Source organism: Malus domestica, chromosome 13, assembly GCF_042453785.1.
Source record: "Malus domestica chromosome 13, GDT2T_hap1".
Taxonomy (NCBI): Eukaryota; Viridiplantae; Streptophyta; class Magnoliopsida; order Rosales; family Rosaceae; genus Malus; species Malus domestica.
Genome location: NC_091673.1, coordinates 10523309 through 10544444, shown reverse-complemented (window position 1 = coordinate 10544444; position 21136 = coordinate 10523309). Strand labels below are relative to the sequence as shown.

General features: G+C 37.6%; 1 protein-coding gene across 1 annotated transcript; it reads left to right on the top strand.

The window, feature by feature from the left end:
- Positions 1-17367: 17367 nt before the first annotated feature.
- On the top strand, positions 17368-20822 carry LOC103452624 (pto-interacting protein 1). Its single transcript, XM_008392141.4, has 8 exons — positions 17368-17782; positions 18352-18444; positions 18623-18873; positions 18966-19092; positions 19460-19733; positions 19840-19972; positions 20135-20221; positions 20470-20822. The coding sequence occupies exons 2-8, from the start codon at positions 18363-18365 to the stop codon at positions 20584-20586; spliced, it is 1071 nt and encodes a 356-aa protein (XP_008390363.1). The 5' UTR covers positions 17368-17782; positions 18352-18362; the 3' UTR covers positions 20587-20822.
- The last annotated feature ends 314 nt before the right edge of the window (positions 20823-21136 follow it).

Sequence of the window (21136 nt, the reverse complement as noted above, 5' to 3'; positions counted from 1 at the left end):
TACTTCTATTGGATAAGAATAAAGAGGCTTTTGTAACAAGAAGGACAAGGTGCCCTCCTAGTTGTGGTGCCCTTCCATGCCCTCCTATTTTGTGCGGTCACGGTTAAGCCACGTTAATATTTTATATTTTTATTGTTTTTTGTCTTATTATCTCATTAAAAAATTAATATAAAATGTTGACGTGGCTTAACCGTGACCGCACAAAATAGGAGGGCATAGAAGGGCACCACAACTAGGAGGGCAGACAATCCTTGTCCGTAACAAGAATGGCACATTACATTCGGTATTTGGGAAAAAATGCAACAAGAATGTGACAATGTCAAACCCGATTCTTTTGGTTTTCTCGACCCGATTTACCGGTTAAAATGTCCACTCCTAGGTAGTGAGTTAACAACACCACAAACTTCTGGCTTTAGTTAACTCCAAAGAAAATTATGAAAAATGTTTGGGTTTTACTATAAAATTTATAAAATTAATTGATAATATGGGTATTAGCGTATCTTATTTGTCAATGCAAGTTTCCTTCTTTTCGATGTAGGATTAATACTCCAACACGTCTCATCACGTGACGAATTTTTAAGCTTAGCACATGGACAAAATAAAATGAGTGATGTGAAGCACGTGTAGCCGTTGGGCTTCACACATGAAACACCCTACTTTGATATCATGAATAAAGCTGAGGTTTCAACATAAAATTAATTCGCTATATAGTAGTAGCCCAACTTACAAAGACCTTATGTCTATTCATATCTAGAGGGTTGCTTTACATATCTTCATACAAACACACGTGCATGAACGACTGTCCATCAATTATACATCCGCACCAAATAAAGTGAATGCCTCAACAACTGAGAATCATCTACATTCCAATTAATCTATCGTACATTGAAACCTTCAATTTTGTCAACATAATTATTCTACCTTATTGTAAAACATACATTTGTGAAAAAGATTATGTTTATAATTTAACCTAATTTCTATTTAGGACCAAACACCGGCCACTTATCAATCGAGAGAATCAATTGAAACAAAAAGGTCAGTAAGTGCGATAAGACTACCACTGCTACGTACTACTCTAGGTGTTGGAAGTATAAGAATAAGGAGACGGCTTTTGTTACACAAATGTCACATATTGTACGTTTGGTATTTCAAAAGAGATAGATGAATACTAAACTCAGTCGTTCATTATTTATACATACATCAACAGTATACCGTCACCAGAAGCGGTAAGGCGACCGACTAGCCTAACGCTTATCTTGGTTGGTGTTGGGTTTGCAGAACCAATGGGGAGGGATAGTAGCAGAAGATAATACTATGCAACGTCTCATGGGTTCACACTCATCACAATGCAAACCTCTCTCTCTCTCTCTCTCTCTCTCTCTCTCTCTCTCTCTCTCTGTGTCGATCGTATGAGAATCCAAATAACTGCAGATGAATATGATGCGGTCCCAGAGAGACCAAATGGTTGGCAGCTCATGTGCATGTTATGGAGGATGGAGCCTACTCCGGAACGTGGGCCAAATGCTACTGTCATGCATCCAATTGGGAGATGATTAATTAGGAGATCTTTCTTCCTTCTTACTCAGCTTAATCATTATTATTTAATTTAATTAAAATTATATTAATTAATTTCAAGCTCTTTTGCTAGTGTACGAGGGACCGAATAAACCTGCTATGTCACCAAACCCATGCACGTTAGAATATTCAAAACCCTAATCTTATTTAAGTTTTAAGTTTCAATTTAATTTTGATTACATTAAAAGAGATATATGTTCACTTGTATTTGCACATGGGTAGGGTTATGGCCAACATGAGGACTGCAGGATGGGTACATTACATAATTTGTCAATATTTTCTTTAAGGATATAACTGTTACTCACAACCTTTCATTTCGTACACCAAATGGAACCTATGAGATTTATATGAACCAACGTTCATATATTAACGACTGACAGTAACTTATACAGTTGGTCGGTTGATATATACCATTTACTTTGTATTAAAACCAAAATCATCATGACAACCCAAGGCTAGCTTGGATTGGAACAACCTATGGAAGATTTTTGTTGACAAAAGATATTTAGTTCTTCCAGGGCATGCTAGTGTGAAATGGGCATCATAGAAAGTGACAGTATTATTGTTTTACTGAAGAAAAAGTAGCAAATAATACTAAAGGCAACCATTATTCATGCACAAAAACAGTGGACCAAATTTGCCTCCAAAACAGGAGGAAATGGTCATTGATACTATTTTTTTACGAGTTTTTAAAGCGGTCTGGATTCAAGTTCAAATCTTCTATCACTCTAGTAAATAAATCCTACAATATTGTTGAAAATGAAGAATTAATCTTGTAATCATATTAATCAATTATTTCGTTTTATTTGACAAAAAAGTCTTCCAAATGATGATTGAATTAGGTCATGATATCAAGGTGATCAACTGAATTCTGGCGATGAAAATTGAACGGGCCGGATCCATGCATGGATTGGACTGGTGGCCCCCACAAAGTTGGATATTTCCATCAAGGGGCAAAAGTTTTGTCGATATGGAAATTGCAGGAGGTCACAAGCACAAAGGGAAAGGCAGATCAGGTCATCTGCATCCTTCATGCACACGAAAACCCTACCATCCCATCTTGGCTCCATGTTAAGACCGTTACAGATAACGACGTAACGCCTCCCAAGTCCCAACCCTTTTCGTTAACTTTCTCATACCACTAGAAAACTTTCTTGGAACAATCGTTGTATCTTGACGTGTTTCTATCTCTCATTGCGAAGTCACCTGACAAGATACGTGATAAAAAGTAAAAAGATACATATGTAATATGAAACCGTTCTGCACAAAATTTTCTAACAAACAAGAAAAGAAACTCTTATATATGTAATTGAAGTTGTTCGATTTATTGCAATTTCACTCTCACATGCATAAAAAGAAGAACTTCGTTGCAATCTAAATTTTGCATCTCATTATACAAAATAGAAATTTTTTGGTTTTGAACACATGTGCAAGATTACCAACTAGTCGTTAGTACAATAGTGATACTTCTCAATGTTAGAAGAGATTTTAAGTTTGAATCTCTTATCTCCTCGATAAAAAATGAAATGAGAAATGATTGTCGCACACACTTTTTTCTCCCACACACAAATCTTGCTCATTTCTAACCTTTGAATGAAATAAAGTATTAGAAAATCAAATAACAAAACTAAACAGGAATATGCAGAAAAAGAAAAAAAGATATAGATTTTCCACATGTACTGTTATACAGGATTAGAATTCCAAAGTAAAAATGAAAATGAAAAGTAAAGACTGGAAAATGCCCATGTAAGAGATTGCAAAAGGTTGGGCTTGCTATTTAAGCATCAAATTTAAAACTTGACCCTGGAAATTACGCAACCTTACTCTGGGCCCAAAAACCATGGGCCAAAATTATGAATTTGTAATTGGGCCTTTATTTAATGCTTTACAATATCGGAGGTGCAGAACTCATATCACAACCAACGCAGACGTTATTAGAAATTTTAGAATGTGAACATTCGGTCTAAAATCAACTGATCTAAGATAATTTAAATTATACGGCAATGCTTTACTTTCTGACATGGGAATATGGGTAAAATACCTTGTAATCGCAGTTACCCACTTATTTAAACTTTACGGTTATGGTTATAGGTAACTATTTAGATAAATAAACGGTTATAGGTATAAATAACGGTTATAAACAGGTAACCGTTTACCCATTTATTTTATATATGTAAAATTAACACAAACCATGTTCTCTATAGGACAAAACTTAGATCAATGCTATTTAGGGGTGCAACTCGGGCGAGTTGGAAAATCAACCAAATCCTAACCCAACTTTTACAATTCGGGTTCGGGTTCGGATTGGGTTTTAATCGGGTTTAGTCGGGCTCGGGTTTAATCGGGTTTGGATTTACTTGGGTTGAGTTTGGGTTGCCTAACTTTTTCAAGTAGTGTTTAATGTTTTTCAACAATGATGTCAACCTATTTGTATTAGCAAACAACTGACCTTAAAATCACTTTCCCTCAAATTTACTTGCTCAATAGCCTACTTCGTCTGAATCAGCATAAGAAACAATCACAACTCAAACTGTGAAGCAGATCTCAAAGAGAGGTCGAATAGTTGCAATATTAATTTAATAAAGGAAGTTGTTCTACAGGATGTGATGTGAAAAGCAAAATAAACTTAATATGATTCCTTTCAAGTCAAATTGTATATCATATCAGTAGGTTCTCATGAAAGTGCAAAGGTGCAAAGGTGCAAAGGTGCAAAGGTGCAAAGGTTATTGAGAAGTATGTTGCACAGCTCAACCTAATAGGGTTTGGTTAATTGGATTGGGTTGGGATGGACAAATGATCAACCCAATCCAACCCAATCAATGAACGGGTTGAAATCGGGTTGGGTTCAGGCGGGTTATAACAACAACAAAATTCGCTTATTCGAGTTTAAAGTCAGGTTAGACATGGGCGGGTTCGGGTTGGCTCAGCCCAAATTGCACCTCTGATGCTATTGACTATAGTGCATGGTTTATATAGCTAATTATAAAATAATGTAGCTCATTATATATATTATGTTAATACTTTGCACTATGGGTTAAATAACTCAAAAATACTGTCTTCTAAACAGTTTTCATAACCCAAGAATACTTAGCAAATATTATATTACCTTCATTGGTAACAGTTAAAAATAGGGGTGTGCTATCCACACACCATATTTTACTTCTCACACACCTTTAATAATTATTGTCCGTTGATCTTCTTCAATTCATCTGATCCGACGGTCGAAAATTAAAAAGGTGTGTGAGAAGTAAAATGGGGTGTGTGGATATCACACCCCTTAAAAATATCGTCTGTAAACTATTATTTCAATTATTGAAACGGTATAAGGACTTAAAAAATTAAAATAAGGAAATGTATAATGAATGTACCCCTATAACGGTGTTTAATTGTCAAAAAAAATTATGACAAATTTTTTTTAAAATTTCAATTTGTTAAAAAACATGTAGATGGGTGAAAAATGGGTAATGGTAAAAAAAAAAGATAAACAAGTTAAAAATGGGAAAAAGATAAACAAGTTAAAAATGAGTAAACGGGTATTAAACGGTTACGGTTAAATGGGTATGCGATTATTGGTATGGTTAACCGTTTATAAACGGTTATAGGTATGAGTATAACAATTTAGGCAATTACCAAATGGGTAAACGGTTATGCGAGTATGAGCATAAACAGTTATAAGTAAATAACCGCGGTTACCCGTCTGGCATAACCGTTGCCCACCCTTACATAGGATTCAGGCTCTCAACAATCATATGTTTGGAGAATAATCGTGTCGAATTGCTACGTTTCCACCAAGTTGTCACCGGTCATACCCAATGACAATGGCGGCATGAGTAGTTAGAAATCGAGAGCGCGCATGGCATCAAGTATCACAATTATCTTCCAAATCACCTTTCACAATTAACAAAATATATTGTTCGAATATGAGGTGTATTTTAGCCGAATGTTTGAGTTCATATTGGTTTTGAAAGTATAACGGAATAATATATGCTCATTGTTGAACTAAGGCCTATTGTTAACATCGAGAATTTGACGTGGATGAGAAGGTCAACATTGAAGAGTGGCTTCATGGCTTCTTTATCGGTTAGATTGATTATTGTTATGTATATTAGTCAAATATTTGCGAGCTAATTAGTGTTAAGATGCTAATTAAGACATGAGGAAATTAGACTCCTCCACTTCTTGTTAATAGGTTTTATGCTTCGTTTGGTGTTGTTTTTTTTTTATCGAAATTTGTTTCATTTATAGTTAAGCAGTAAAAAGTGTTTGGTAAAAATAAAATATTCTGTTTATTTTAAAAACAATAGTCTCCATACAACAATTTTTAAAAGAAGCATATAGGTTGTTTTTAAAAGGAATTGAGCATTTAATGAAAATTTTCAATTCTTGTAATACCTTCATTAGTTTTTTAAAATAACATATTTTATCCTTCTACACACATTTAATCCTTGGAGAATAAAATGATTGCCACCACTTACCACTATAAACACTAACCTTACATCACCGCCACTGCCACCACCACCACCACTGCACCGCCACCACAATCGTCACAACTGCCACCACAACCGCCACTAGTGCCACCACAATCGTTTGATTATATATATATATATATATATTATTTTTTTAAAGCAATTTTACTCATATTGTTGATTGGTACGTTTATTTCTATATTCAATTTAACTTTATACATTTTTTTCAAAGCGATTTTATTAATATTGTTGATTGGTACATTTATTTTCATATTTAATTTATAAAGTTAATTGTGTGTTAGTAGGCATGTACTTTCTAAGCATTACTTGAAGTGGCATGTATAGAATGGGTAAATAAATTGGGTCCGTACTTTATCTAGTACCAATAAATAAATTTGGTCGATACATTTTAATTTGGCATTGGTCCGTTTTCATTTTGTGTTGCGACTTATTCACCTAGCATCAATACATTTTGTGTTTGTACCATACTTGACCAATCCCGAAACTACTGAGCACCAGTCAACATTATACCGTCAATGACCCAGAAGAGTTTTCCTCCAACCAGGAGGCCAATCACAGTGCGACACGTGTCGACATCAGAAGCCAATCATAGCGCGATACGTGTCAACATCAGAAGCCAATCACAACACGACACGTGTCAAAGTCAGAATGAAACTAGAAACTCTCTTCTATAAATAGAGATCATTCTCTCACAATATTTCCTAATGTCATTTGTACCAAATCATTCACTAGTACTCACTAAAGGAGAGCTTGAACCTATGTACTTGTGTAAACCTTTCACAATTAATGAGAACTCCTCTACTCCGTGGACGTAGCCAATCTGGGTGAACCACGTACATCTTGTGTTTGCTTCCCTGTCCCTATCCATTTACTTACTTATCCACACTAATGATCGGAGCAATCTAGCGAATGTCACAAACTTAACACTTTTTGTTGTACCAAAGTCCTCGCTGATTTTGTGTATCAACATTTGGCGCTGTCTGTGGGAACGACACTTATTCCCACTCTCTTCAGCTTTGCCAAGCTGGTTTCCACCATTCGTACACTCTATTTTGACCAGGCATCCCTTTCCAACATGGGGAGCGAAGGAAGCCACAGCACATAGAATGACACCCCTCTTGCACCTAGTGCGAAGAAACGAAAGAATGAAGGAAAGATGGTTGCTTTTCAAGCTAAAGTCGATGAGCTAAAAGCTTAGAACAACAAGATAGAAATGAAGAATGAGGTCCTCCAGGAGCAGTATGAGAAGCTCTTTAAGACACTCCACGAAACTAAGCGTACTCAAACACGGAAGCTCGTTACCCCTATGGACATCAACTATCATCTGGGTGCCCCCCAACACGGAGGGTCACCTCCATTCGACATGGGTATCCCTGATGAGGAGCGAGCTAATCATCAAAACATTGATCAACATGAGACTTCTTTCAACCCAGATGCTTCGACCCGAAGTAGAAAAAGTGGAGGAAGACACCTCCTTGCAGAAAGGTTGGAAGGATCGAAAACCATTTATCGTGACTGCCGAGACTTCCTAAAGCAACGTCGAAAAAATCCCCTCCACATATGCTCGAAAATCAATGACCCAAGGGTTTCTGAAAGACTCGATCCCCTCCCACGACCCAGGCCAACTGCCAATCTAGGGAAGGAATGACTGGTCCCAGAGGAACATGAAGGTATGGGGGACTCTGAGGTATTCCGACATACTTGCCCTAAAAGTCAGTACAGCGAGTCCATGAAAAAACCACACGTCATTGCTTAAACTTTCCTACTTCCAAGAGGCGATGAAGACTTACGAAAGAAAATTCCAGTGACACATGACTCCACTCAGGACCCCATTGCCCTACAGCTCCTTGAGGAAGTAAACAAGTTGAATGCCAAACGTTAGGCCGAGATACCTGACTGGAACCAACCCAGGCTTGGCCTTCTCATAAGAAGGATCATCGACACGCCCCTTCAAGCGAAGACAAAACAAAAGCTTGGTTTACAACTCTATACAGGAAGGGAGGACCTAATTGAACACTTTAACCTCTTTGAGTCCACCATGGCATATCGAATGCACACCGACGAAGAGCGATGTCTTCTCTTCCCCTCCACTATTTCTGGCGGAGCTCTAAACTGGTATTGCCGTATTCCACCTGAGACAGTAGACTCATTTGAGGAATTAAGGAAACTGTTTGTCTCTCAACACATCTTCCAGATCGATCACTTGCATTCTGCAGATTACTTGTACACTATTTGCCAGAAGCCGGACGAGTCACTACGAGAGTATGCCGGTCGCTTCAGCCATGAATATTCTCGCAATTGAACTAAGACCTATTGTTAACATTGAGAATTTGACGTGGAGGAGAAGGTCAACATTGAAGAGTGGCTTCATGGCTTCTTCATCGGTTAGATTGATTATTGTTATGTATATTAGTCAAATCTTTGCGAGCTAATTAGTGTTAAGATGCTAATTAAGACATGAGGAAATTAGATTCCTCAACTTCTTGTTAATAGGTTTTATGCTTCGTTTGGTATTGTTTTTATTTGTACCATACTTGACCAATCCCGAAACTACTGAGTACCGGTCAACGTTATACCATCAAGGACCCAGAAGAGTTTCTCTCCAACCAGGAGGCCAATCACAGCGCGACACATGTCGACATCAGAAGCCAATCATAGCGCGACATGTGTCAACATCAGAAGCCAATCACAACACGACACGTGTCAATATCAGAATGAAATTAGAAACTATCTTCTATAAATAGAGATCATTCTCTCACAATATTCCCTAATGTCATTTGTACTAAATCATTCACTAGTACTCATTAAAGGAGAGCTTGAACCTATGTACTTGTGTAAACCCTTCCCAATTAATGAGAACTCCTCTACTCCGTGGACGTAGCCAATTTGGGTGAACCACGTACATCTTGTGTTTGCTTCCCTATCTCTATCCATTTACATACTTATCCATACTAGTGACCGGAGCAATCTAGCGAATGTCACAAACTTAACACTTTATGTTGTACCAAAGTCCTCACTGATTTTATGCATCAAGAGCTTCATCAATACATAAGCCTCGTGGGTCAAGCTTTTGTGGTGCCAACAAGAGTTTCATCAATAGAGGGCAACCACAATTCTCAAAAGCTTCACACACTCTTGATCAAGATAGTGTGAAGCAAAACTAATTTATGGTGCCAACAAGAGCTTCATCAAAGGAGTTCAACCACAAGTCTTAAAAACTTCACACACTCTTGATCAAGACAGTGTGAAGCAAAACCAATTTATGGTGACAACAAAAGCTTCATCAATAGAGGGCAACCACAATTCTCAAAAGCTTCACACACTCTTGATCAAGACAGTGTGAAGCAAAACCAATTTATGGTGCCAACAGCAAGAGCTTCATCAATGGAGGGTAACCACAATTTTCAAAAACTTCACACACTCTTGATCAAGACAGTGTGAAGCAAAACCAATTTATGGTGCCAACAAGAGCTTCATCAAAGGAGTTCAACCACAATTCTCAAAAGCTTCACACACTCTTGATCAAGACAGTGTGAAACAAAACCAATTTATGGTGCCAACAAGAGCTCCATCAATGAAGGGCAACCACAATTCTCAAAAGCTTCACACACTCTTGATCAAGACAGTGTGAAGCAAAACTAATTTATGGTGCCAAAAAAAGCTTCACCAAAGGAGTTCAACCACAATTCTCAAAAGCTTCACACACTCTTGATCATGACAGTGTGAAGCAAAACCAATTTATGGTGCCAACAAAAGCTTCATCAATGGAGGGCAACTACAATTCTTAGACCTTCGAAGCAAATTCAATTTATATGGTTCATCCAAACCTTCGACTAATACAAGGTGTGGCTTGCATCACAATCTCTTGCTCAACAGTGTGGAAATTCAACAAAGCTTCATCAATGGAGGACAACTACAAATTCTCAAAAGCTTTACACTATCTTAATCAAGATAGTGTGAAGCAAAATCAATTCATGGTACCCAACAAAAGTTTCAACTCCAAAGCTTCACCTATAAAACTTCAACTCCAAAGCTTCATCAATGGAGGACAACTACAAATTCTCAAAAGCTTCACACTATCTTGATGAAAATAGTGTGAAGCAAAATCAATTCATGGTACCCAACAAAAGCTTCAACTTCAAAGCTTCACCTACAAAAGCTTCACCCACAAAAGCAAGCTTCAACACAAAAGCTTCACCTACAAAAGCTTGACCCACAAAAGCTTGACCCATAAAAGCTTGACCTACAAAAGCTTCACCCACAAAAGCTTCACCCACAAAAGCTTCACCCACAAAAGCTTCACCCACAAAAGCTTCACCTACAAAAGCTTCACCCACAAAAGCTTGACCCACAAAAACTTGACCCATAAAAGCTTGACCTACAAAAGCTTGACCTACAAAAGCTTGACCCATAAAAGCTTCACCTACAAAAGCTTGACCCACAAAAACTTCACCCACAAAAACTTCACTTACAAAGCTTCAATACAAAAGCTTCACCTACAAAAGCTTGACCCACAAAAACTTCACCCACAAAAACTTCACTTACAAAACTTCAATACAAAAGCTTTACCTACAAAGCTTCAATACAAAAGCTTCACCTACAAAAGTTTCACACTATCTTGATCAAGATAGTGTGAAGCAAAATCAATTCATGGTGCCCAACAAAGCTTCAACCTCAAAGCTTCAACACCAAAGCTTCACTTACAAAGCTTTAAAAAAAAAATATATATATATATATATATATATTTTCAGAAATTCAAAAATTCAAAAATTCAAAATTTTGGAAATTCAAAAATTCGAAAAAAAATCGAAAAAAAAAAATTCAAAAAAATAAAATAAAAATTGCCTAGGCCTCCTATTCTATGAGTCTAACAACTTTCATAACAAATATATATGAAGAAGGAGTTTTGAGCTACCACTTAGAAAGGAAATGCCTCATTCGTCAACTACTTCGACCGGAAACTTGGGGGACTCCTACCATATGCTACTGCACCTTGATACTCGGAAGTCTCACGACCACTCAGTGACTTGAATTTTTCAAGTTTCCAAAAGAGAAGTTTTCCTCACTCGGAAAATTAGGGGAGCACTACCTCAACCTACATGCTTCACTCACAAAGCTTCAACATACAAGTTTCAACAAAAGGAAAAATTCAAAGAACTAAGTGAAGAAGGCCTTGATGTATTTAACACAATACGTTGAAATGAAGCAAAACTTGTTTATTGATATCTCCGATAAATTACAAATATGTACATATACATGAATCAAAATAAACAAATAAGAGGGAGCCTTCACAAAGGTTGCTCAGGAGAAGTCTTAGCAATCGACATAGCCCTAAAAAGAGGAGGCACCATAGGATGATTATTCGGAGCCTCGGTACTAGGCAGAATCCCAAAAGGAGGAGGCACCAAAGGTTGATTATTTGGAGCTTCATTACGCGGTACAGCCCCAGAAGACAAAGGCAATAAATGCATTTGGAACAAACTCACAAACCTCTAATGATCAACTAAAATCTGACCATCAGATTCCTGCAGCTGGTCGAGCTTCCTCTTCATGTTTGTAGCATAGTTATGTGCAAGCCTGTGCAACTGTTTATTCTCATGCCTGAGCCCTCTGATCTTCTGTTTGAGACTTATCACTTCAGTCGCTAATGATTCAACTTGGTGGGTTCAAGCAAATAGGCGTTGGGCCATATTAGACACAGAACCTGCACACTGAACACTAAGAGCCAGAGAATTCTTAACAGCCAACTCATCAGACCGTTTGGAAAGTAGTTTGTTATCTTTGGGAGTAACAAGGTTCTTGGCCACCACCGCAGCGGTCATATCATTCTTCATCACAGAGTCTCCAACGGTAAGAGGACCAGTAGAGGATAAGAAAGATGGCCGTTATATGTTGTCTTGAGAAGGTATGGCTACCTCTTCACCAAAGTTCAAGTCAAAACGACGGTTATATGGGTCAGACATTCTCAGAAATGATGAAGGAAAAATTAGGTGAAAGAAATCTCTGAAGTAAGGGGAAAATTCCTACAAGCAATAACTCTCTGAATGTACTCCTTGCACACAATTGGTGCCCTTATAAAAGAAAGGGCAATAGGGTAATTGGTTCAAAAATTGAAGTGGCACCACTTTCCACACGCAACATCAGTTTCTCGGGTACCATATATAACTTTGCCAAAAATCTCTGACAAAGTTTAGACACATAAATTTTGAAGGTCCAGCTACCCTACTATTACCCACAAGGGTAAAGGAACAGCTCCACTCCTTGATAAGTAGAAAGTCCCAATGTGTGTCAACTTCCGTGCTCCGTGGCAAGGCAAACTGGCAAAAATGCCCAACCTTTACTCACATTCGAGAAAACATTCCTAATAAGATTACTTGCTCAAAAATCGAAGAGGCACCGCTTTCCGAATCTCGAGAGCCAAACTCCCAACAGGATTACGTGCTCAAAAATCGAAGAGGCACCGCCCTCCGAATCTCGAGAGCCAGACTCCCAACTGGATTACTTTCTCAAAAAATTGAAGAGACACTGCTATCCGAATCTCAAGAGTTAGACTCCCAACATGATTGCTTTCTCAAAAATCGAAGAGGCACCGCTCTCCAAATCTCGAGAGCCAGACTCCCAACAGGATTATGTGCTAAAAAATTGAAGAGGCACCGCCATCCGAATCTCGAGAGCCAGACTCCCAACATGATTACTTTCTCAAAAATCGAAGAGACACTGCTCTCCAAATCTCAAGAGTTAGACCCCAAACAGGATTGCGTTCTCAAAAATTGAAGAAGCACCGTTCTCTGAATCTCGAAAGCCAGATCCTTGACAAGATTGCCTGTTCGAAAACCGAAGAGGCACCGCTCTCCGAACTTCGAGAGCCTGATTTCCTTGGATAAAGCTTGTCTGCAATCTTCACACGCAACATCAGCTTTCCAGATACCACAGACCACTTTTTCAAAGTGCTTTGACAAAGTTAAAACACGTGAAGCTTGCAGCTCCCACTACATTGCTATGACCAAGAAGGGTAAATGAATAGCACTACTACTTGTTGTTAAGGAGACTCCTATATATGTCGACCTCCATCCTCCACAGCTAGGCAGACCTGCAAATAAAAAAAATGCTCAACTTTTCTTCACATCCGAGAGGGCACTCTCAGCAAAGTCTCTCGAAATACTCAGCTTCTTTTCCTCCCGATAATACCTATGCAAACAAGCCACACCAGAGCAAGAGTACCTCATATCATCAGGGTTAAAAGCAAGAGTATCCCATATCATGCTTTTTCCCTGTCTTTTCCTTTGGCATTGTTCTTACCTGCAAGACAAGGAGAAAGAGAGCAATCAGTCAGCACTTGGAATCAAGCTTCCAGTCAGGAACTGACTGCCTGGAACCCCTTGCCTGATTACTTACCTGACATTGCTCTCGAGTACTCATCTTCAACATCTTATGCTTCCATAGAAGATACCACATCTGCCTGAGGAACAGATAGGGCAAGTGAGAAGGATACAAGGAAGCATGTGGAGACAAGCGTAACAGAACACGTGTCGATACATCCACTACTTTGTCAACAACAAAAGTATCACATATCATCAAGGTCAAACGTACTCTAGATTTGATGGACTTGTTTTGACCCTCAAATTCTTGAGTTAGCCTTATACTCTGAAAGAAACTAGAAAACCCTCCAGCCCAGTTCAAGAATACGCATGTGGAAAAATACTTCTTCAAAAGTAAAAGTATCTCATATCATCTATTCTCCATTTGCTTCTCCTTATCCTTGTTGTTGTTTACGACATAAGGAGAAGAAGAACAATCAACCGGAATCCGAAGACGAACCTCCGATCCAGGTTGCTTGCTTGGAAGTCTGATTGCTTACCTTGTCTGTTACCTCATTCGGCAAATCTCCTAGCTCGGCGACTTGGGGGGCTCCTACTATAGGGTTTTGTATCGCATTTGACCAAGCCCAAAACTACAAGTAAGCTTCAAGTGAAATTGATACATTACCTTGTGCATCTTCATCGGTTAAAGATATCACCCCTGGATGGAGGAAAAGTACTTCCAGAGAAGATGCCACATCTACGTATGAGACAGATAAGACAAGTGAAAATGATACCACACTTCGGTACTTAGAAGTTTCGTGATTACTCAATGGCTTGGATCTTGCAAGTCCCCAACCGAGGAGCTTCCCTCACTCAGGAACTTAGGGGAGCACTGTTTGTACCATACTTGACCAATCCCGAAACTACTGAGCACGGGTCAACGTTATACTATCAAGGACCTAGAAGAGTTTCCCTCCAACCAGGAGGCTAATCACAGCGCGACACGTGTCGACATCAGAAGCCAATCATATCGCGACACGTGTCAACATCAGAAGCCAATCACAACACGACACGTGTCAAAGTCAGAATGAAACTAGAAACTCTCTTCTATAAATAGAGATCATTCTCTCACAATATTCCCTAATGTCATTTGTACTAAATCATTCACTTGTACTCACTAAAAGAGAGCTTGAACCTATGTACTTGTGTAAACCCTTCACAACTAATGAGAACTCCTCTACTCCGTGGACGTAGCCAATCTGGGTGAACCACATACATCTTGAGTTTGCTTCCCTATCTCTATCCATTTACATACTTATCCATACTAATGACCGGAGCAATTTAGCGAATGTCACAACCGCCACTAGTGCCACCACAATCGTTTGATTATATATATATATATATATATATTATTTTTTAAAGCAATTTTACTCATATTGTTGATTGGTACGTTTGTTTCTATAATCAATTTAACTTTATACATATTTTTCAAAGCGATTTTATTAATATTGTTGATTTGTACGTCTATTTTCATATTTAATTTATAAAGTTAATTGTGTGTTAGTAGGCATGTACTTTCTAAGCATTACTTGAAGTGACATGTATAGAACGGGTAAATAAATTAGGTCCGTACTTTGTCTAATACCGGTAAATAAATTTGGTCGATACATTTTAATTTGACCGTTTTCATTTTGTGTTGAGACTTATTCACCTCGCATCAATACATTTTGATTTAGCGTCGATATATTTTAATTTGGCATTGGTACGTTTTCATTTAGCAATGGTATGTCTTCTTTTGCAGGAGTGCGTGTTTGTCTAGTGGAGAATCTGGAAGAGTCGAAATGCAATGGTTTTCAAAGGTACATTAATTAATCCTATGGATGGGGTTAATTTGGTGCGGCATCTACTCCTAGAATTTAAAGCATGCCATATTACCAATCAGCAGGCTGCTGACTCCTATGTGGAAACGAATGGTGCTATTTTTGCTGAGCAGCAGGTACGGTGGAGGAGGCCCACCTATGGTGTACTAAAGGTTAATTGTGACGGTGCCTGGTGTGGGAAGTCTTTACAGGGAGGATACAGATGGGTTATGAGGGATTTCGCAGGGTTGTTGCAAATGGCGGGTGGCGCAGGGGGTTTATTCTTCAACAACGCGGCTATGGCTGAAGCTGCGGCGATTCGTGCTGCGTTGGTGGAAATCGAATCTGATTCTCAGTCGTTGATTCGAATGCTTCAAGAAGCGTATTCTATAGATGCTAGTTTGGAATGTTTTATTCGTGACATTATATGTTTGGTGTCTCAACAAGGAGAGGTGAGGTTTTTGTATGTAAAGCGAAAAGGAAATGTCGTTATGGATGCTGTAGCCTCATATGTTACCTCGCATGGAGGTGATTTCCGGTGGGATGTTCTTGATCCAGATTTTTTTTTAATATTCTTGCTGAAAATGAAAACGTTTATATTGGAATTCAATAAAACTTTATCTTTTGACAAAGAAAATATATCATAAGTGTAATTTTGTACATAAAATGGCTTAATTAACTAGAAAAAAGCATTTTAATCAAAAGTTTAAAAGAAATCGATGTTTAGTCAATGAAAACGGTCAATGAGGCGAGAAATTTTTCAGCATATTTAGAACATAGTACAATACATCACATGTCATCAGTAGAAAGTTTTTTTTTTTTAAATGTCCTTCTAATTGTATAATAATATATGGAGTACGCTTTAACGTTTCAGCCACAATGAAAAATTATCTAACAAAGCATCTAAATTTAAAAGCCCATTAAGACATACTTACACAGAGGAACAATCCCTCCAGAATCCACATCTTCAAAACGGCGGTGCATATAAAAATGTAATGCAAATCACATTAACATAATTTAATCTGGAATTAACATATATTAAAATCAAAGGACAAGAGTCAAGGAGAGGTTTGAACTTAATACCGTAAATCATCCGATGCAAATGTAAATATTCGTAATTAAACGAGTTAGTTACAAATCTTCTTGCATCGCACACCTCTAAGGAGCGAAATAATTTACTAATCTAAATGAACAACCCATGACTCAAGATGACGTTGCAACGAGGCGTAACATGCACATATAAACTGAGATTGGGTAGAAGAATTTTGGAGAGGAATAATTGCTTTGCTCTGCTTTATGTAGTTTAATATGTATAGAAAGTACGTGAGTAATATATACAAACAATGTGCCAGCCACTTTCATCAAAATAACACGTCAACTGGGTTTTCATCTTTTTTTTTTTAAGAACTTTAACGAAAAGTTTCCGGTACTGTTTACTTTAATAAAAAATAATATTTTTACACTAAAAAGTCAATATTAGTACTATTCACTTTAATCTTTATTTCACCCTTATCGTTAAAACTCAAAGTTTTCAAACATTTTTCATTAGTTTTCTTTTTTTTCTATTGCTTTTCTTTTTTGGGTTGAACTTGTTCTCACTATTCATCCCCTTTTATTAATATCTTGGAGAATCTTGGAGGGCCAGAGGGCTGAGACGAGCCATCTGGCCAGCCATCGGTTGGAGATGGCCTTAATATTTCTACTAATTAATAAAACTCTCTTTGTCAATCAAAAGAGAGTGAAAAGATAAATTAGTCTTCTATGACACCAAAAAAAAAGATAGGCAATAATGTAATTTCATAGGTCCAAATTTTATTATTTTTTATTAAAACATCACCTACATGTGATGTTAAAATACCTTCAATATTTAAAAAAAATCAAAAAATCAAAAAATCAAAATCAAAAACAAAAATCTCTCACCCTACACGCTTTCTCTCTCCTTCTTATTTTCTAAAAAAAAAATATGTACATACATACAAAGTATGTAGACAAATGTTAGTTTTTAGTATGATTAATACTTTTGATGTTTTACTTTTTTAGAAAACAGCACTATTATTTTTATTTATTAAAATTTTAATTAATAACTGTAAATGGCGTTGTTACTTGTACTGTTTAGAAGCGATATCTTACGTTAATGCACACTTAAAAATAAATCAGAGAACTTAAACTAAGAACGCAATTGAGTGAAGAGATATTTATATCAAATTAAAAAAAAAATTAAAAAGATTTAACATCCCAACTGGTTTTTGACAGTTTCGAAATGCGCAGAAGATCGTGAAGACCGAGGAGTTTAAGAGTGGAAACACAAAATTCGGTTGTTGTCTTTGTGTCCTCTCTTCTAACGTAAGTCAAAGCCAGAACAGAGAGACAGAGAGACAGACAGACATCCCAACCTCCCCATTTGCATGCCTTCTGTACATTGCTGACGTGCGCCTCCTTCCCCTCTCCCTCTCCTGCGGGCCTCCATAGCCGGCCTGATCACTCTCATCACTCCAATCCCAACACTTGACTCAAAACTCAAAAAACCCAATTGCCAGAAGAACCATATAAACATACCAAGGTGAGAGATATCATTCCCCCACAATTCTGCTACTTTTTTTTTATTTTTTATTTTTTGTAAATTTATTTGTTTTAGATGCACTTTTTTCTAATTGTGGCTTCTTTTTCTTTTGATTTATTGTGTATCTGTTTTGTTTTTTTGAGACAGGACTCAAGAGGAACATGTAGAAATAGAAAGCTTTGAATTTTATGTTCTGTTGTAAAAATGAATCTCTCCTTGTTGATGGATCTTAAATGGGAATTTTGAATTTTTACTTTGATTTGGTTTAATTTGTGAAATGAATAAATTGATGGATTTAACTTTTGATACAGATTTTTGGTTGTGTTTTTTTAATTTTTTGGGTGATATCCAAGTGCTTCTTCATCGTTTCTCTTGTTTGAATAACATTGATTTAGAATAAAGCATGTTAATTCATTGAGGTTTTAGTAACTTATAACAGATTGAACTAGTCTGAAATTAAGCCAGACTTTATAACTATCCAGAAACCATTGATCTTTGTTAGATAAATTTTATCGCCCGCGGTCTGTCAACGTAAGATTGCTTAAGATGGTTTTCAACTGTTTCTTCAGATAAAAACATCATGAGCTGCTTCAGTTGTTGTGTACAAGATGATGTCCGTAAAGCTTCTGAGACTCGACCGCATGTGACAAATCACTCAGCAGGTACCGCGTGGGTGTATATATACGATGTTCTTATTCTGAGTGCATTGATAATAATGACATATTCCATTACTTTTTCAGTTGGAATTAGTCAGGTCAACTTCTATGCCATTTGATTTTAGATATCCACTGTTTACGGCTTATTGTTTGATTGATGCAAAACTCGACATTTGAAATTTAGGCAATAGTGGAGGTTACTATCAGAAAGAAGCTGCACCCAAGGATACTCAGGTTGTAAATATCCTCCCCATCGCTGTCGCTGCCATTCCAGTGGATGAATTGAAAGATTTGACAGATAACTTTGGCACGAAATCTTTAATCGGTGAGGGTTCATATGGAAGAGTATATCATGGTGTTCTGAAAAGTGGGCCTGCTGCAGCTATTAAGAAGTTAGACTCCAGTAAACAACCGGAGCGAGAATTCTTATCGCAGGTTAAGTCTGCGGAATGTTTTGTGTTTGATACTTGACATGGTACGCTATTTGATACTCAAATTTATTTAATGCTTGGAGCATAAATTTACAGGTCTCCATGGTTTCAAGACTAAAACATGAGAATGCTGTCGAGCTTGTTGGTTATTGTATTGATGGCCCTCTCCGTCTCCTTGCCTATGAGTATGCTCCTAAGGGGTCCCTTCATGATATTCTCCATGGTAAGTAACATTTCCACATTCCTATCGTGTGGTGTTATTTACAGCCTCCAAAAGTTGTAAATTTTTAATCAAGTACCACATAGATCTTTTTTTAGTGAAGCTTTATGCACACAGAATTTTTTTTTGGTTTACAAATTTTGAATGAGGCTTAATAACTTATAGGTTGAAGGTCAATTAGTTGATGATAGTTGTTTGTGTTTAATGACGCCTAGTGTTTCATGTAATCTGCGAAACGAGCGGGTTGGCCTCCAAACAATAGAAAATTGCTCATCAGCTGCAAATTTTTGAGCTTTATCTCTTTGATAATTAGTAAGATCGCCTTCATCTCTATGCTAATAGAAATTTGTTTCTCTTTATGTGGCTATAGGTCGGAAAGGTGTTAAGGGAGCACAGCCAGGTCCGGTTCTGTCATGGGTACAAAGGGTTAAAATTGCTGTAGGAGCAGCGAGAGGACTTGAATATCTACATGAAAAGGCGCAGCCTCATATAATCCATCGTGATATTAAGTCCTGCAATATACTGCTTTTTGATGATGATGTTGCAAAGATTGCTGATTTTGATCTGTCAAATCAAGCACCTGATATGGCAGCACGTCTTCATTCTACTCGTGTTCTTGGGACTTTTGGTTATCATGCTCCAGAGTAATTTCTTCCTTGATGTACCGTATAATCACGTTATGATGTACGCCCAAAATTTTGATTTGGCATATATCCCCTTGTAATTCTTGTCTGTGATTCCGAATGGCAGATATGCAATGACTGGACAGCTGAGTTCAAAAAGTGATGTCTACAGCTTTGGTGTAGTGTTGCTTGAACTCTTGACTGGGCGTAAACCTGTTGATCACACATTGCCGCGTGGGCAGCAGAGCCTTGTGACATGGGTACTAATTTCATCCTAGTTCTTGTCTACTTGTAACTCATGCTTGGTTCTTGCATCTTTTGTTTTATTCATTCAGGACGGGTGGAAGCGGAGAATTTTATTGGTTACTGGTTTTCATCTTTCATTTCGCTGAGTTTTTTTCTCGAATTTTTGATTCTATTAGGCAACACCAAAACTCAGTGAGGATAAGGTGAAGCAGTGTGTTGATGCTAGACTCAATGGAGAATACCCTTCCAAGGCAGTTGCAAAGGTAATCGGGAACACATTGAGTAATTATTCACCACCAGTTTACTTGATTCCAAGAAATACTTGCCATTGCTGCGATTCCTTAATATGTATACACAGTTACACACATATATAATTATGTTATCTTTAAATTGTTGATTGGATGGACAAGAACACGACATACTTTTGGTCTGGCCAGTTATAGACTAATTGAAAAGGCAGGCAGTTGGTTTACTTCAAATCCACTGATCACAATTTGTGTGCTTGAAACAGTTGGCTGCTGTTGCCGCCTTGTGCGTCCAATATGAAGCTGATTTCCGGCCAAATATGAGCATTGTTGTCAAGGCTCTACAGCCTCTTTTGCATGCTCGGTCCGCTCCCCACCATTGAAACAACAAGCTTCTGGATTCCCGACCTGTCAATCGTTCGTGCAGACAACATTATTGAGATTCGTTTTGTAAACACAGTTTCTGTAGATCATATACCATTCTTCGGTTCCTTTTGCTCATCAAAATCTTAATGATCCCCTATGTAATTCACGGTGACTCTGTTACCTGTTCAAAAGTTCCTTATTGGAGCCTTGGATTATTCGACTTTTCTAAATCAACAACCTTTTCTTGGGTGTCTGTTTAGTCTCCTGGAACAGCACATAAATTTGCAGAGAATAAGATTCCAAACATAGTGCAGAATATAGCTTTTTGTTGTGAGGGGACCAAACAGTGTATTTATGTTTTTATTCTTGGCGAGATGATATTTTAAATTATTCTAATTTATGAGGAGGGTGATTTGAGCTTGGATGCACGGGTTAGACACGGAGCCTTTTTCAACTGGCTTAATTCACATATGCGTATTTGTTTAGTCCATGGATTCGGCGGAACAAATCATCCCATAATGCTCATGACCCCTTTTGGTTGTTGGATAACATGTTCAAACACCATTT

Coding starts and splice junctions, on each gene's coding strand:
- LOC103452624 (XM_008392141.4), top strand. CDS start 18,363: ATGAGCTGCTTCAGTTGTTGTGTACAAGATGATGTCCGTAAAGCTTCT. Junction 18,445..18,622: donor TGTGACAAATCACTCAGCAG/GTACCGCGTGGG, acceptor TTTGAAATTTAG/GCAATAGTGGAGGTTACTAT. Junction 19,734..19,839: donor TTTGGTTATCATGCTCCAGA/GTAATTTCTTCC, acceptor TCCGAATGGCAG/ATATGCAATGACTGGACAGC.